The 16648-nt window shown below is 39.7% G+C and overlaps 2 protein-coding genes across 5 annotated transcripts; one reads left to right on the plus strand and one right to left on the minus strand.

Annotated features, from left to right (window-relative positions):
• Positions 1-2526: 2526 nt before the first annotated feature.
• Positions 2527-8567, minus strand: LOC125220935. The gene is made up of 16 exons (XM_048123062.1): positions 8289-8567; positions 8112-8185; positions 7726-7806; positions 7415-7499; positions 6635-6732; positions 6427-6514; positions 5954-6308; positions 5586-5835; positions 4349-4984; positions 3847-3949; positions 3691-3765; positions 3500-3574; positions 3345-3419; positions 3186-3266; positions 2854-3093; positions 2527-2770 (listed from the first exon to the last, which is right to left on the minus strand). Exons 1-16 carry the CDS (start codon positions 8526-8528, stop codon positions 2723-2725), a joined length of 2604 nt encoding a protein of 867 aa, XP_047979019.1. The 5' UTR covers positions 8529-8567; the 3' UTR covers positions 2527-2722.
• Positions 8568-11035: 2468 nt separating this feature from the next.
• LOC125219124 (phospholipase A1 PLIP1, chloroplastic) lies at positions 11036-16560 on the plus strand. 4 transcript variants are annotated; one of them, XM_048121003.1, is made up of 6 exons: positions 11036-11294; positions 14138-14811; positions 14885-15313; positions 15435-15494; positions 15568-15984; positions 16049-16560. In XM_048121003.1, the coding sequence occupies exons 2-6, from the start codon at positions 14236-14238 to the stop codon at positions 16451-16453; spliced, it is 1887 nt and encodes a 628-aa protein (XP_047976960.1). In that variant the 5' UTR covers positions 11036-11294; positions 14138-14235; the 3' UTR covers positions 16454-16560. The 4 variants fall into 4 exon arrangements, with proteins under 4 accessions (XP_047976960.1, XP_047976961.1, XP_047976959.1 ...); XM_048121004.1 differs by having other exon boundaries at positions 14202-14811; XM_048121002.1 differs by having other exon boundaries at positions 14214-14811.
• Positions 16561-16648: the final 88 nt, after the last annotated feature.

Raw genomic sequence — 16648 nt, forward strand, 5'->3', positions numbered from 1 at the left:
ATTTTGAACAAGTGTGTATCAATCCGAATAAGGAACAATCGAATTGCACATTATTTTTATTTGATTGTCAAGAGTAATAAAACTAAACTAGTACGGAGTGTCATTTCGTTCGAGGGAGAGACGTGGGAATTACAATGTCTAAAAATGATATTTTCTCCCAAAAAGTACAAAAATATCTAAAATAATATTTTGACTTAATATAAAGACGTAAATGTAACTGTTAATAATATTGTATAAATATCGCAAAAATTAATAAGTAGCTAGAATATACTTTCACTCTTCTGATATGTAAGTATCTAAAAAGTGCTAGCCCGTAGCCTTCATTTGTGTTGTAGTAACGGATACAAGTTGTTTAACATTCAAAGTGTACTTTTGTTAAATAATTATTGAATTTAAAAAATTCTCTGAATTGATAAGTGTTAATTGCTGAAAAAGATCACTATGCCAAGATCTTAATATTTTGAATTCTAGTATCTACGATTTATAGCATTAAAAGTATGATCATCCAACCCACTAATCAAATTGTTAGAGCGTCCAAAATGAGGGGAGCAGCGGCTCCTGGCCCGGAGGTGGCTCGGGCGCGGCAGGGGGGTGCCCAAGGGAGAGCCGAGTACTCGGCCTAGCCGGGGCGCGGCCTCCTATTGCGGCGGGCCGAGAGCCGCGGTGCCTGCCCAGTTGCGATTTTTTTTTTCAGGTTCGTGCTAATTTTATGGAGAGGAATTTTGGAGAAGATGAAGTGCAGAGAGAGAAATATGGAGAGAGAGGATGATACGAGTGGCATGGGAGAATATGCTCACTCTCAGTGGTACTAAACTACATTTCTCGACGGCGTACCATCCTCAATCCGATGGGCAGACCGAGGTTCGAAATAGAGGGCTCGAGCAATATTTGAGGACCTTCACTAAGCGGGCGAATTTCCTTCCGTGGGCGGAATTAGCTCTCAACTGGTTCCACCACGAGGGCCTGAGCACGTCTCCTTTTCGTGCCCTTTATGGCCGAGAACCTCCTCCCTTGGTGGCTGCTCAGCCGCGGTCAAACGTCATGACCCGCCTACCATGGAGTTGATTCGCCAGAGGGGCGAGCTGTTGGTCGATTTACAAAAGAATCTGGAACGCGCGCAGCAACGTATGCGAACCTCAGCGAATAAACACCGCAGAGATGTCAGTTTCGAGGTAGGGGACAAAGTTCTCCTTAAGCTCCAGCAATATGGTGGCGACGATTTTATGGGCCTTTTGAGGTGATTGAAAGGATTGGTCCGGTGGCATACCGTTTGAAGCTGCCGGAGGGAGCGCGTATTCACGACGTATTTCACGTCAGTTTGCTCAAACCATTTGTGGAGGGGAGTTCCCCTGCCTTTGAGGGTGAGCTGCCGGTGGATATTCTGGGTGGCAGACCGATTCTCCGACCAATTAAGGTCCTGGACCGCCGTGTAGCCCTACATGGAGATCAGGCCATCGATCAAGTGTTGGTGGAATGGGCGGGAGCGTCGCAGAGTCAGCCTACCTGGGAGCCTGTGTCGACGGTGCGTCGGCCTTTTCCGCAACTCCTCGAGGACAAGGAGCCTCTTATCCAGGGGGGAGTTGATACGAGTGCTGTCCCAACAATGCCAATCGCCACTCCGGCGATTCAAGCTACCAGCGTGGCAACAAAGGGAGCAAAGGGAACGCGTGGAAAGAAGGGTCGACGAGGCCAGATAGAAGTGGAGTCGAGAAGAGATGGAAGACCGAAGAGGCAATCCAAGCAACCAGTAAAGTTTGGAGACTTTGTTTCTCGCTAGCTTTAGTAATTTAGTTATTATTATTATTTTGAGGAATATTTATATTTTCAGACTTATTTATTTTATATTCTGAGTCGAGCGTAATTATAAGCTCCGTACCGGGTTTTCTTGTTGGTTCTTTCCCGGTATGATCGAGTCGAACCAAATCTAGGGTCCTTAGATATATAAATAGGAATTCTGTGTGTTGGAGAAATCAATCAATACATCATAAATTTCCTAATTTTCGTGCGTTACTTTTCTGCCAAGTTTTCTTCACCACAGCCAAACCCTTGTTGGCGTGGGAATCTCGGTTGCTCGACAGAGATTTATCTCTGCGAACGGACCTCTCTCCGGCGAATCTCTCGCCTCTGCTATCGTTACGGTTTAAATCGTAACAAAGGAGGACGCCGGTTTTATGGAGAGAGAGAGAGAAATTATATGCATTAATTTAGCATTAATTTAACATTAATTTAGGACACAAATCATCTCTAAAACTAAATCCCTATTAAATTAGTCAACTTTTTAATTAAAGATTGTGATTTCAATTTACACCCTAATTAGTAATTACAGAAATAATTAAAATTTGAATTTTCAATAAATATATTTACTTGTAATTGTCAAATTTTTTAAAATTAATTTAGATTTTTTAAAATCGTTATAGTCCAATAATTTTTATTCTAAATAAATATAAGAAAAATATAAAAAAAAAATTATTTGGAACTTGGGCTTCCACTATTGTGGTGACCAAGTTTTTTTTGGGAAGGGCCAAGTTTTTGGGCATGCCAAGTAGAAACTCTTAACATACCATATTCAGATACACCATTTACATCACACAAAATACAAAGAATGAGATATAGTAGTATGTCTTTTTCACACATTTATGCATGTTCAAAAAACTCTTGTAAGAGTGGATTTTACATAGATTCTCCCCAACGCTTGATTTATTGCACGAGCACAGCTGCAACCTCATGGCCGCGATGGTATTGGTGAAGTCGGAGGCTTATAATCGGGGTACTGCAAAACAACGAACAAGAATGTTATCCCTTCTGTTCATATGTTAGAATCAAAGATATACGCGTTATTGAAACATTTCATACATTGGGATAGGGTGAAAGAGGCCTTGGAGGTAGAGGAAGAGATTCTTCTTCAACTTCTGCTTTAGGGACAGAATTGACCTCCGGAGTTGGCTCTGGAGCTGCCTCGACTTCTGGAGGAGTGCTGTTTGCCTCAGGAACAGACTCGGCTTCCTGCACAATGCTGGGGCTGGTGGTCACCTCTGCTGCTGCAGGCAGAGATTTGCTGGAAATGATCGGTGGCAGAAGAGCCTTTCCGATATCCTGAATGGGGAGGTTTGAGGAAATGGAAGCTGTTAATCTGCTGCACAAGGAGAGACAAAAAGAAATAGTATTGTGAGAAGCAACATTAGCACCTGTATGTCACCAACAAGCTCCTTTGCACCAACTTTCGCGTTCAAGACCTCATCAATCTGCTGAACAGTTTGCTTCCGATCCTGAGAGGGGAGACGATGGAATGTGTTAATGTCAGAAGTGTTTGAAATGAATGCTACGAGAAGCAGAGAAATGCATACCTTTGCGAACAGGAATTTCTTGCTCACAAACTGGACAAGACCAACTGATCCCAAGACCTGGAGAATCGTTTCTACCTGAAATACGTGTAAGAAAACATTAGGCAATACAAAACGCCTCAACACTCAAAATGAGTTCAATATTGAAGCCTTGGGACCTCTGTATAAGCCAATAGCCCAAGACCAGCAGCAGCTGCAACACCGAGGACCAGAGGCAAAGCTTCAGAAGCGTCCTGCAAATCAAACGTCACAGATGACAAATAAATCTTCTATGTCTTCTGGTTATAATAGTGCATTGCCTTACTACTACGCCTACTAGAAGTGAAGTATTAGTATCTGAGATGCTTACCCCAAACGAATCTGTCAGACTACTCAGGTCGATGCCCACGGATTTCTTTGGGGATATCCAAGGAAGGCCACTGCTCTGCATAAGTTTTCATCTTTCTGTTAGTTTCATCTGCTGAACTCAAATAACCGAAGAGGAAAATGGGGTGTGGGGGTAAACCTTCCATCCTCGCGGTCCTTCAGCACCATCTTTGATTCCATAAGCAGCTTTGAAGCCATTGACCGTTACCAGCTCCGCGACAAGTTCAGAGTTCCCATCAAATCTGGCTTCATCACAATTCAGAAAAAGAATTAAATTGGACACCTTAAAAATGGATGATCTCTGCAGTATCCCAAAAACCCGAAGAACTCAATCATCATCTCAATCAGATACAAAAGGCAAACAATCAAAGGATATCTCAACATTTTGTGCACTTTTCTGACATTCATCTAAGATTTTGAGTTGTGTTTTACAGTCCTCTGTCATACTTCATCACCTCTAAGCCCAACAACCTAAAAACAGCTAAACAATTTTGATGTTTTTAGAGCAATGCATATCCATATTCCTACAAATTTTCTAGGATCCACACACCTTAAATATAAGGTTTAGATTTCATAACAACTTTACCATAACAAGAATTGTGCAAATGGATATACCAAAAGCAGGTCTGAAAAAATCTTACTTGTCCAGAATGAACAGAGTGGTGTTTTCTGGATCTTTAAACTTCGAAGACAGCTTGCTCAAGAATCCTGACTTGTCTTCACCTTTGTAGGCAACTGTCACCGGCTTCTTCTTGAGGCCTCGAATATCCGGGCTTCCGCTTTCTTTGATGTCTAACGGGGCTCGTATATCCAGCAACTGAGCATTGGCATCATCACCACCCAGTTTTGCATAAGCATTCTTGGCAGTCTCCACTCCCCATGGCTTTGGCTTGCTGAAGAGCTGAGACACCACCAGTGGCACCGCCAGCCCCACCAATCCGCCGCCAATAATCAGCGGATTGTCCGTGGCAAAACTGATTACAGTGTCAAGAACTCCACCAGTGTCTGATCCTGTGGTTGTCTGCTGCAGGGCTTCTTCGTATGTCAGCGCTTTGGCTAGTTCAGAACTCATAACTGAAGATAAGACCACCAGACCGCACTGCAGCTTTCTTGAAACAGATGACAACACATTCTCTGCGGGATTTTGAATCTTGAATTGAGGAATGGCGGCTGCTGACAAATGTTTTCTGGGCTTTGTTGTTTTTGCAAGAACTGAGAGTGGGGACAACAAGCCAGCTGCATTGAGGGCCTCCATTGCCACTGTTTTTCTTGAGTTTGTTCAAGACATAAAAACTATGAGATGTAGAAGATGTATTATAGCTATTCTCTGGTTGATATGCTGTCCTGTCTTGAGATAGAATAGTTTTTTTCTTCTTTTTTTGATGAATTTTAATTACTTCAACGATGGAAATTTCTCTGCTCGAGTCTCGAGTGGGGAATGCTGCTGACATGGCTGAGGATTGGGAGATCAGACCCAATTATAGGCCGCCACGTGTTAAGATGTTTGATAAGAGTTTATTGCCTTTTTTTGGTTGTGTGGCTGAGGAACTTCGAAGAAGTTTTTGGAGAGATCTTGAATTCTTCATCATGTTGCAGTACTACTGCTGAGGCAGATTGTACAACTCAACACCTAGACAGTACATGCAATGTTGCAACTTGTTGGGAAAATGGTAAGTACTTCCCTAATTATTTCATTTAATTACGATATTTGTTATCACAGATAATGTCCTCGTCAAAGATTGGCTGCTAGATTCTAAATTATTAAAATGAGTAATTCACAATCAAAATTTTATAACCCGTCACAAAACACAAAGAGATATAGTACAAAGAAAGTTGGTAAAAGTAGGGGTCAAGGTAGAGAAGGGGTATCAGTATCACAAAAGATCGAAGAAATATTCCAATCCCTGACCAATTTCCCAGATTGAGATGCCGGCACCCCAGGAAGCAGCCTCCTGCAGCCGCGTTGCAATTGACTTCAGGGTTGGATAGAACACGACGTGCTTAACGTCCTGATTGTCGATGTACAGGAAGAAATGCTCTTCACTATTCTTCTCCCACTGCAGTTGGGGTCTGTGTTGCTCCAGCAAAGATACATACTCTCTTCCCACGATAGGCCCGCCACCTAAGCCTGAAATCGACATTGATAAAAGGAAGCAGCAACAATAGAACATGTAAAACTGCGATGAAGATAGAATGTTATATAAAAAGCTCTTCTAAATCCCATTAACTAGGGGCAGGTAACTTACCCCCAGAAACAACAAAATCATTCCCATAGAAGTTGATGCCGATGAAAATCTTTTTGGCCAGTTTCTCATTTCCACCAGTGCTGGCATCAAGGAGAAGTTCCAAGGTAGAGTGAATCCACTTCAAAGGTGCATTTGGACCTGGATTCTGTGGACCTGAGAAATCGTAAGTCATAAGAGAGAAACCATCCACATCATCACCTAATCTTCGAAGATCTTCTGGGCCAAAATCATATTCTTCCAACTCCTTTGAGCGGGGTGGACCTATGACATATACTAATTGCAAACTCTGCCTTTTATGCTGATCCAAGCTAACGGAATGCATGGCTTGTCCGAGCTGAATGACAAACTGCAGAGCCTGAGCTTGCAAAGTAATAGCTGATTCAGCCATAGGTGATGAGGCCTGCTAGCAAAGCATTGCTACATTTGTGGCCTAAAATTAGAAGATAGTAAATGCGGAAAAATCCCCAACTTACTGTAATTCGCATGCCTGGATCATGCAAAATTCCATAGGCTGCCCATCTTGACCAGGACTCCAACACGATACCATCGTATCCCATTTCCCTTAAGCAGAAGTCAATAGAAGATATTGTGAATGGAGATTGGAGAGGTGCACCTTGATCCTTTCAAATGCACGACCATTTATAATGTAAGGCTGAATCAGAGAAAAGGCAATGGGCTTACTTGCATTCTGTAACAATAAGATTGATTGCTCTCTCCCTCTGTTTTTTCTTTTTCAGCAGATCCAGGGGAATTGCTTCCAAAACAACTCTAGGTAAAATCTAGTCACCAGATCATGGAAAGGAACAATAAACTCAGTGATAGAAATCTAATAATATAGAGAACAATTTTCCGAAACAATGTGTCAAAATGGTTCCTTTATATTACAAGCACAAATATTAGAAGGCTTCTTTTAACTCTCGACTAGACGAGTGTTCTCAGAGAAAGCTAAGGAGATTACTCCCACAAGCATATCATCATTTTCTCAGTTGTGTTTGTGCAAGCTAGATTTTACCAATTTCTAACTGGATATTTATGTAGAATTATGATGGACCTAACAATACCCACTTAGGCCACCTAAGAAGAATGTAAAGGAGATACTATTCATAAGTATGGACAAGTTGTAGTGGGGAGGATCAAGGACGAAGCAGATAAGCATTTGACGATCACAGAGTCCTCAAAAGGATTGTCCTATAATATAGAAATCCATTGAGTAGAAGAAGACATTAAAGTCACACAGCCAAAGCCATGACAACAATTAATTTATCATGTGGCAGAAAACAATGAGTCTGTGAACTTAATCTCGAGCAAAAAAGTTCTGTTATTTTAGTCAAAAAAAAATTCTTCTGCAAGGTAAAAGCTGCATAATGCAGTTGTGATAGTAACAAGTTATACCAGTTCTCTCTCTCTATATCTATATATATGTTCAGTTCAGGGACTAAGAAATGGGAGCAGTAAAAGAACCTGAGAATTTCCAGTCCTCTTGATATCTGCGATCCAACGTTTATCAGCATTATGCCTTCCCTCCAAAACCAATTTTGTTTCCTGGCTGCCAGGACCAGCTAGGTTAGGGCAAATTAGTAAACTGCAGTACAAATCACCCAAATCCCTTGCTACACCAATTTCACATGCAATTACGAACTAAAAAGAACTTGGAACATACAATACTAATTCATCTTTGGAGCATCAAAATGTCTAAGCAGGAGTAAACATACTAGGATTTTTCAACAAACGATCTCAAGGTAGGGGCTTTTCAAAATCACGTGCACATGTACCTCTTTAGTTCGTACCAAACAGGGGAAAGATGAGTCAACTTATTGCTAAACTTCTTTGCCATTTCATACCCTTGTGAATTCCTGCAGAAATAAGTACTTATGAGCTCATTATATATGAACCATACCTGAATCTGATATCTCAAAGTGAAACTTTGCTGCAAAATGCAATCTCTTACAGTAATTTGTAACGGATTTCTTGATAAATTACATATTATGTTGTAGCATTAAGAGAACATAGCTTCTTTCACGCGTGAATGCAGAATGCAAAACATAAATGGAACTTACCAGTTACCACATACTTTATTATTTTACTAATAAGCGTATTAATCATAGTATCTATCAAGTATACAAATGGAAATCAGCCGTCGAATCGAAGCAGTGATTACCATGGAGTAATGTAAGCAAGCACAGGATTTTCAAAATTTCTTCGAGATGAATTCTCCGAAGTCATCGTATTCTCCTGAATTTCTTAAATTAACAAAACCATCAGTCAATTTCAAAAGCGACAGCATATATAAACAGATGGACAAAAAAAATTGATGAAAGGAGATCGAGAAGCGTACATGGAGAACTTGGTGGTAGTCAATTTTGTCAGCAACGAGTCCTCGGCGGTAGACATACGGTAGGTCGGGGGTAGCCGGAGAAGGGGTGTGCAATATACGGTAAACTATAACGGAAACGATAGGAACTAGAAAGAGCAATAATACCGTTGCGGTGGTGGTGTTGCCTTTGCGATCTGATTCAGTGAGCGTCTGAGACGAGTCGGCGCGATCTCCGGTGCGGCGTTCTCGCTTTCTGCCCATCTATGCCGATGAACCGCGAATCGGTCTTCGTTCCGGTTGAGAATCTAAGTTGATATTGGGCTTTTGCTGGGCTTTTTAACATTTTTCATAGGGCTCATTTTTTATTGAACTATACCTAAAAAATAGTCTTGATGATTAATGACACTACATGTTTTAAGTGAACATTCTAATGTCTATGCAAGTAATTCTCAATAATCTGGGTGATTGAGTGAATTGAACACGCCACAATTTTGGATGAACTCCACACGCTTTTGCGGTACACTTACCATGTCATATCCTCCATATCTTGTTATTGTCGCTACATGAGAACGCGATAGTTTCCATACATGTCTCTTGCCGGATGTGCACTTTCTTCAAGTACTTCATTATATGTTTGTTTCCACATTTCCCACAAGTGTCTTGCCTTCTCATAAATCCCTTAGATTACGTTACATGGTTTTATACGATGTACTAGACCTCTTGTATCATTCTCACTCACATTTTTGTTCGCCCACAAATTAGCTCTGTATGGCACTAACATACTTATGCGGCTCTTACAATCAAGCACTCAACAGTCCTTCAAATTGTTAGGCTTTGATAAGAGGTCTCTTACATCATTAAAGACATTGCTGTAGCACTTAGATCATATTAGTGGTTGTCTCATCTTGACATTTATCATACACCAAAGTCCACTTTTGTTTGGCTATAGAGTGAAGGCACCCAATACACTATTCGCTAGTATTTTGAAGTGCACCAAACTAATTTTTTTTACCTTATTGCTATAATGCTTTGTGAAACAGTCCTCACGTGCACCAAGCAAAACAAGTGATGACCATGGTCCATGGTTATGAATTCATTGAATTTCAAACACATGCTTAGATTTAATAAGAGAACTTCTAACTTTCTAACTTTGTATTGGATAAAATAATAGAGTATATAAATTTAATAAGAGAACTTCTAACTTTCTATAACTATTAAAATTGTTTGTGCGTCGGATCAATCAAACATTTGACCACATACATATATTGTGGTGCAACCCATCATCACGTCGTATTAATTTTTACTTTTATTTCCTTATTTTCTAGGTGACGTTCCTTACCACGTGAATTTGTAAATAATACTTGCTTCTAACAATTTACTTCATCCTCCAAAAATAATTTCGTTTTACCATTTAGACCCGTCTTATAAAATTAGTCTGTATCTGTTCTTTTTATTTTTTTTCAGAACTAAAGACTAGTAATAATGTGGAGTTCACTACTTTGATTACCTATTCTCTTTCTTATTTAATCAATTTCCTATTAAAATTTGTATCATTCAAAATTCTCTATTTTTAGATGCTGCATCAAATTTATATGATTTACTACATATTTTTATGATTGAAAATTAAAAGTAGTCGAGAGTGAGATTGGAGGGATAGACTATAGAGGGTGTGGTTTTGAAAACGTGAGTAGCTAGAGAGTAATTAAATAGAAGTAGTAAAAGCGGAATCGCCCACTCTGCACACCCATTTGGGTGGCGAGAGGTGTTGCCCGCATTACATGCATCCGCACATTTGGCTTCTCTTCTCATTCCCTCTTTTTACCATTTTGTCCCTACTCGCCTCCAAACTCTATCCTTTTACTAAGTTGCCCTTCTTCCATTATTGCTAATTTATCAACTCAAATTACTAACATTCAACAACCAATGTGAATATTTGATATGAGCACAACATAGTCATAGATATATCGTCATCCCCTTTACCTGTGCTTTTTTAATCAGGATTCTTTTTATACACAATAAAATAAACGTGCTAATAAACTCACTAACTAATTATTCTTCATGCTTCCAAAATTACGTTAGGTCTAATCTTTTGATATAAAAATAGAGTCATCGTCAGCAAGTTTTGTATATAACATAAAATAATGTTTTCTTAATATTCATATTATGTTTTGCTTATAGACGCCAGTTTAATAAGATGGATGTGAACAATTGTAGCTATATATGATGATAACTAACCACTTCCTTTCTTCTTTCATACTCCCTCCGTCCCACAAAGATCGTCTCACTTTAATAAGACACGAGTTTTAAGAAATATAAAGAAAAGTGGGTTGAAAAAGTTAGTGTAATGTGGGTCCTACTTTAATATATTAGTTTTATAATAAAATGTGAGAAAGAATAAGTTAGTGGAATATGAGGTCCACTACCAAAAATAGTAAAAAATGAAATTAGACAAATTTTATGAGACGGACGGAAATAGAAAAATGGAACAATCTTTGTGGGACGGAGGGGAGTACACAGTAAGACCTAGATTTGTGGACTTCCTTTTTTCAATATAATTAACTCTTCATATATATTAAGGACATATCACATATAGGGAATAAAAGATTTAAAAAAAAAGGAAGGGCAAAAGTGGGATTAAAAACAAAGATTCAAAGGTGGCAAAGCATGTGAGTTGATTCTCTCCAAATAGATTCCCCAACCAACAATACATGCACCATGTATTTAAAGACAGCCATGCTGCCATTATCAGATCTAACACCAACTCCATATATCATTATCATTACTACTTCTACAAATACAGCTGAATCTCTCTCTCTCTCCTTTTTGTATCATTGTTTCTCCAAGCTGTCTAAAGCAAAATATTGGCCTTCTCACATACACCTTATATATATAATATATACATATGTATATGAAAACTCACACAAATCCAAATGTAGTTTTTGGGCTCTGATGCATATTTGATTCTTCCAAATAGCTGGAGGAGTTTAAAAGGGTTGATTAATTTCTGCTCTCATCTCAAATCTCAAGGTAAGACTGTTGTTTTGAATAATTATTCTTCTGTTTTCTTGAATTAGCATGTCTCGTTTTGAATTAAGTTTTATTTATTAAGTTAAGTAGTAGTATGTTATTACTCATGATGTTACACTTGGGATGAAATGCATTGTTTTTTTTTTTTTGTAGCACTTTGGCATGCACATGTATAATCATTTGTTAAAAATGATTAGAAACTAGTATCATCTTATTGAATTTTGAGTTTAGTTAATTACAGGTCAAGCTTTGAAGGTGAAACCAAATTTTTTTTTTGACTCACTTAGATGGTGACACTTAATTTGTAGCCATCCCCCACCCCACCCCCCAAAAAATAGGCCCATACTTTTAATTTGTTGCCATCCCAACCCCACCCACCTCCCAAAAAGTAGCCCATAGTTTGATTAAATGAAATTAATGTTATAATTCAATGTTATTTCATCGGAATTTCCGTTCTTTGCAAAGTTGATTTTGTCAAAATTCTTATGGCATTGATACATTTCTTGGGGCGAAACCTTTTTCGTAAATATCGAAGAATTTGTGTCAGTATCAACGTTGAATCCAATATTCTTGGGCTAGAAATCCCATCATGCAATGGGATCGAATTAGCAAACAATTTGAAGTTGTACTAATATTCCTACTAAGTACTAAGGTAGACTTGGTTTTTAACTTTTATTTTGGTTGCCCTAAACAATAGTACTTCAGTCTTCCCGACACAACAATAATTTATTCATTTAATCATTTATTGAATACATACCCTTGATAAGATAATTTCTATCATGAATAATTACTAGCGCAATTGGCTAGCGCGTAGATCTTATAGCTATATGACTATAGTTAGTAATTAGTTTAGGGGAGGAGGGGGAATTTGGAGTTGGAATTAAGAGAGAGAGAGAGAGAGAGAGAGAGAGAGAGAGAGAAATGAAATGAGTTTTTTTTTTTAGTAAGAGAAAGGAAATTAGTTATGACCAAATAAAACGTTTATAATTTTATTGCTGCCAACCTTAGCAGGATATACGGAGAAAGTGTCATATTAGGAGTCCTCGAAATTTATAACTATAAAGTGCTACCAACCTTACCTATTCGCATAAAATAGGATATTTCTACGAGTATTTTGTGAGTTGGATATTTCTTTTATGTTTGATGAATGTTTCTCAAATATTATTGTTTGTGATATAAGGGCGGAAATAGCAAGCAAGAATACCTTTAGAATAAAACGTTCAAGAAGTTTCATATACTACGTCACTTAATTAGAGTAGAACATTCAAGAAAGAGATTCAATATTTCATATATATATATATATTTCTTTGCTTTCTTTAATTTAGGCTATTGATTAGCCACACGTTTTAGGTAACTTGATTGAAAAGAGAAACTCATAATTCAATTCTTTGAAAAAAATTCGAACAAAAAGTGTAGTTATCTAATTATTCAATCCTCAGAAAGCAAAAGTAGTATTTATCTTCGTTCCAAACCTAATTTCGATATATTTGAGAGCACGTCAGATTTGAACTCGGTTAATTATTAAACGAATCAAACAAACAAAGTTTTGTTAAATACTATATAGTTTATCAGAATTTAAAAAATAATTTTGTTTTGGAAGGCCTATCTGTATGTACCAATGGGTTTAGCATTGGTAAAAATTAACACCAATGTTTTAGCAATATTGGTTTTAAAAACATAAACTTTGGACGTATGGTATTTCCAATTTTGAAAGTGATCTTCAAACCACAAATTTTAAGATTGATATCAATTTTTTCCACAAGTCAGTCATTCTTCAAATCTGATGATCTAAGAGGCATACTTTTTATCCTATTAGACACTTATTATTCAATGTTGAATTCAAGAATTAGGTAGTCGAAACGCCATTGTTTCATGTACAATACAAACGATGTTTCGTATATAATACAGACTAAGTCACATAGATTTCATGACTAGGAATTTATTTGCCAAAACCTTTTAATTTTGGGTAAATCGCATTGATACATGTTGTGAGCCCTCTTACGTTAAAGATGAAGAACTGCAATAGGAGTTCATCTTTAGTTGTTTTCTAGTTTGAATTTAATTTTTAATTATTTTGTATGTGTCAAGTTCTATCCCATTAAGGGATTGAATTTATTTGCACACGTTTCCAATTAAAGTTAGAAGTTGTGTTTCAATATAATTCCACCCCTTAAGGGTTTGATTTATCTTTTCGTTTCCAATTAGTAATAGGATTTTTTTTTGTTGCATACATATATATATAGGTCTTATTGCTGGTTGTAATGGCAGCTGTTTGAAATTCAACAAACAAGATTTAGAAAGTTTGAGTTTTTTTATTGAGTTAGTTATGTTTGTTAGGTCATTCTCGAGATCAATTCGTCCAAGTTTATAGGTAAGCTATACACCTTTAGAAAATAATATGAGATTTAATTACACTTGGCTTCAACCTAGAACTGAGAATTACTATGCCAAAGAAGACAATCTTGTGATGCCCACAAAGCCCCCGTGGACCGCAATTCCAATACTACGTGACATAGAAAATTAAATTAAATTTTTCATTCGCTTCAATTCAACCACTACTATTTTCCATACCCCCCCAAGATCCTATATTCCCTCCCAATTCCAATCCTGTGTTAATATTCCATGCGAAAAACTTGGTTTAATTAAATGTTTATTGCATTGTGTCCAATTAAATGCAATAACATGGCTTACTTAAATTTGTTTGGTCAATATTGCCCCACCAAACACACGTAGTTTCTTGAGCACGTAAATTAAACAGCATCTTGCAAGATCCCTCGTTGCTAACGAGGTGTAGGTTTGAGCTTCTTTTTAAGAAGGCCTTTCCATTTCCTGCTTGATTTCAGGCTAAACATACCTCATGTTGTTTACCTTCTCCATCAACCAGCATTACCTAATTAATCATCTTAGCATCATCAACAGATTAAATTAAATCACCGGTCCCATGGCCGCGCTGTCTCAGATTCCGACACCCGGCAGGTCCTTTTCCTCCAAGGACCTGCAGAGGCGAGGCGTGATGCGGCGCTCGTATTCCGACAACCACCTTCTCTCGCACAAGGCCAGAGCCTCGCTGCAGGTCCAGCCCGGACCCAACCTCAAGAACAGCCGTTTATTCAACATTCAGCTCTCCGGAGCCGCCATGATTCCGGAGACGCTGAAGTCGTTTCTCTTCGATCCGGAGACGACGAGAAAGGAGGAGGTGAGTATCGGAGAGACTGGCGATGATGATCAGGATCAAATTGAGATCCATCAAGGGAAGAAGCGAGGGAATTGGATCGAGATGATCGTGGAGCTCAGGAACAAATGGAAGGGGAACCGAAACGACGACGTCGAGAACTTCCATGTGAATGAGGATGGCGACGGAGAAGGAGGCTGCGACGTTGATTACGAGGAAGACGAAGGCGGCGTCGATGGAGAGACGTTTTCTTCCTTGTTGAGACACGTGTCGTGGTCGGATACGAAGCTTTTCGCACAGCTCGCTTTCTTGTGCAACATGGCGTATGTGATCCCTGACATGAAGGTGACGGCCAAGACAAATATTATATTTGTTTACGTAATAGTATGAATAATTGAATACTAAATAAATTGTGCAGAGGGAGGATTTGAAGAGGCATTATGGGCTAGAGTTCGTGACATCTTCTCTGGAGAAGAAGGCAGCTGCTGCGGCCATCATCGAACCGGATTTATCGTCGCCGGAGATTTCAGGGGCTTCGTGTTCGCCCTCAGCTGCTTACGAGATTGCTGCCACGGCCGCATCGTACGTCCAGTCGCAGGCGAGCCAGCTTATAGCGTTGGGCGCGGAGCCGGAGCTGGGTGAAGATGAGGAGAGCGAGATCGAGCCGAGGAAAAACAAGTCGGAGCGGGCGGCGTGCGTGGCTGCCTCGACCATGACTGCGGTGGTGGCGGCCGGGGAGGAGGAGAAAGAGAAGGCGGCAAGGGATCTTCAGTCGCTCCATTCCGCACCGTGCGAATGGTTTGTGTGCGATGATTCTGATATCTACACTCGCTCCTTCGTCATTCAGGTCTGATCAATAATTCATGCCTCTACATTTGATATTGTCTGACGAATTTGTTTTGTTTTGGGTTACTCCCAAAAGCCTAAAACTAATGATGATGATTCATTTTGTGTTGAATGAATTGCAGGGATCGGACTCATTGGAATCATGGCAGGCGAATCTCTTCTTCGAGCCGACGAAATTTGAGGTTTGTCATAGTAGTTAAGAATTCAGCTATGTAACAATGATGATGATGATGAGTGTGATGAATGGATATGCAGGGGACAAATGTGTTTGTTCACAGAGGAATATATGAAGCAGCAAAGGGGATATATGAGCAGTTCAAGCCGGAGATAAAGGAGCATATAAAGAGATTCGGGGAGCGGGCGAGGTTCCAGTTCACAGGGCATTCGTTAGGCGGTAGCCTCGCCCTTCTGGTGAACTTGATGCTTCTCACCAACAAGGAAGTGAAGGTGGGGAACCTTCTCCCCGTCGTGACATTCGGATCGCCATTCGTCTTCTGTGGCGGCCACAAGATCTTGGAGCAGCTAGGCCTGGACGACAGCCATGTGCGTTGCGTGATGATGCATCGAGACATCGTGCCAAGAGCCTTCTCCTGCAACTACCCTAACTACGTCGCGCAGCTGCTCAAGCGTTTGAGTGGCACGTTCCGTTCCCATCCCTGCCTCAACAAGAATGTAAGCGCTCTCTACTTTTGCAGTAGAAATCAAAGAAAGATGTTGATGTTTGTTGCTTATGCAGAAAGTGCTGTACACTCCGATTGGGAAGGTCTTCATCCTGCAGCCACACGACAAGACGTCTCCGCCCCACCCGTTGCTCCCAGCAGGGACCGCCCTCTACGAGCTGCACGATGCCAACGCCTCTTTAACCAAGCGTGCCTTTAGGGAGTTTCTGAACTCGCCCCACCCCCTAGAGACGCTGAGCGACCCAACGGCCTATGGCTCACAAGGGACGATCATAAGGGACCACGACTCCAGCAACTACTTGAAGGCGGTGCACGAAGTCATAAGGCAGAATTCGAGGGCCTTCGTGAGGATAGCAAGAAAAGAGAGGAACCAAATGTGGCCATTGTTGACTTCAAGATCACCACATGCTTGGCGCCACACTTGTCATATTATAGACGATAAAGTACTAACTGGAGCGTGAGGTGAGATACTCTTAATGTAAACACCTCTTTCTTTACTCTTGTAAATAAAATCCACACAAACTTGTTGAAGGAAAACATGAAGAATTAGTACAGCTTTCTCAACATATTCTCAGGCATTTCTGTGAATGAATATGGTACAACTCACCTCATTGATTAAAGGATATGTGCACAACAATTTTGTCACAAGACATTTA

This window comes from Salvia hispanica, chromosome 4, assembly GCF_023119035.1.
Source record: "Salvia hispanica cultivar TCC Black 2014 chromosome 4, UniMelb_Shisp_WGS_1.0, whole genome shotgun sequence".
In the NCBI taxonomy this organism is placed as follows: domain Eukaryota; kingdom Viridiplantae; phylum Streptophyta; class Magnoliopsida; order Lamiales; family Lamiaceae; genus Salvia; species Salvia hispanica.

What these genes read in the sequence shown, in the direction of transcription:
- LOC125219124 (XM_048121003.1), top strand. Translation starts at nt 14,236, where the DNA reads ATGGCCGCGCTGTCTCAGATTCCGACACCCGGCAGGTCCTTTTCCTCC. An exon ending in CTCGCTCCTTCGTCATTCAG is followed by an intron (nt 15,314 to 15,434) that starts GTCTGATCAATA and finishes AATGAATTGCAG; the next exon opens with GGATCGGACTCATTGGAATC. An exon ending in TCGAGCCGACGAAATTTGAG is followed by an intron (nt 15,495 to 15,567) that starts GTTTGTCATAGT and finishes ATGGATATGCAG; the next exon opens with GGGACAAATGTGTTTGTTCA.
- LOC125220935 (XM_048123062.1), bottom strand. Translation starts at nt 8,528, where the DNA reads ATGGGCAGAAAGCGAGAACGCCGCACCGGAGATCGCGCCGACTCGTCT. An exon ending in AGAGGACTGGAAATTCTCAG is followed by an intron (nt 6,733 to 7,414) that starts GTTCTTTTACTG and finishes TCTGGTGACTAG; the next exon opens with ATTTTACCTAGAGTTGTTTT. An exon ending in CTCTTTCACCCTATCCCAAT is followed by an intron (nt 2,771 to 2,853) that starts GTATGAAATGTT and finishes GTTGTTTTGCAG; the next exon opens with TACCCCGATTATAAGCCTCC.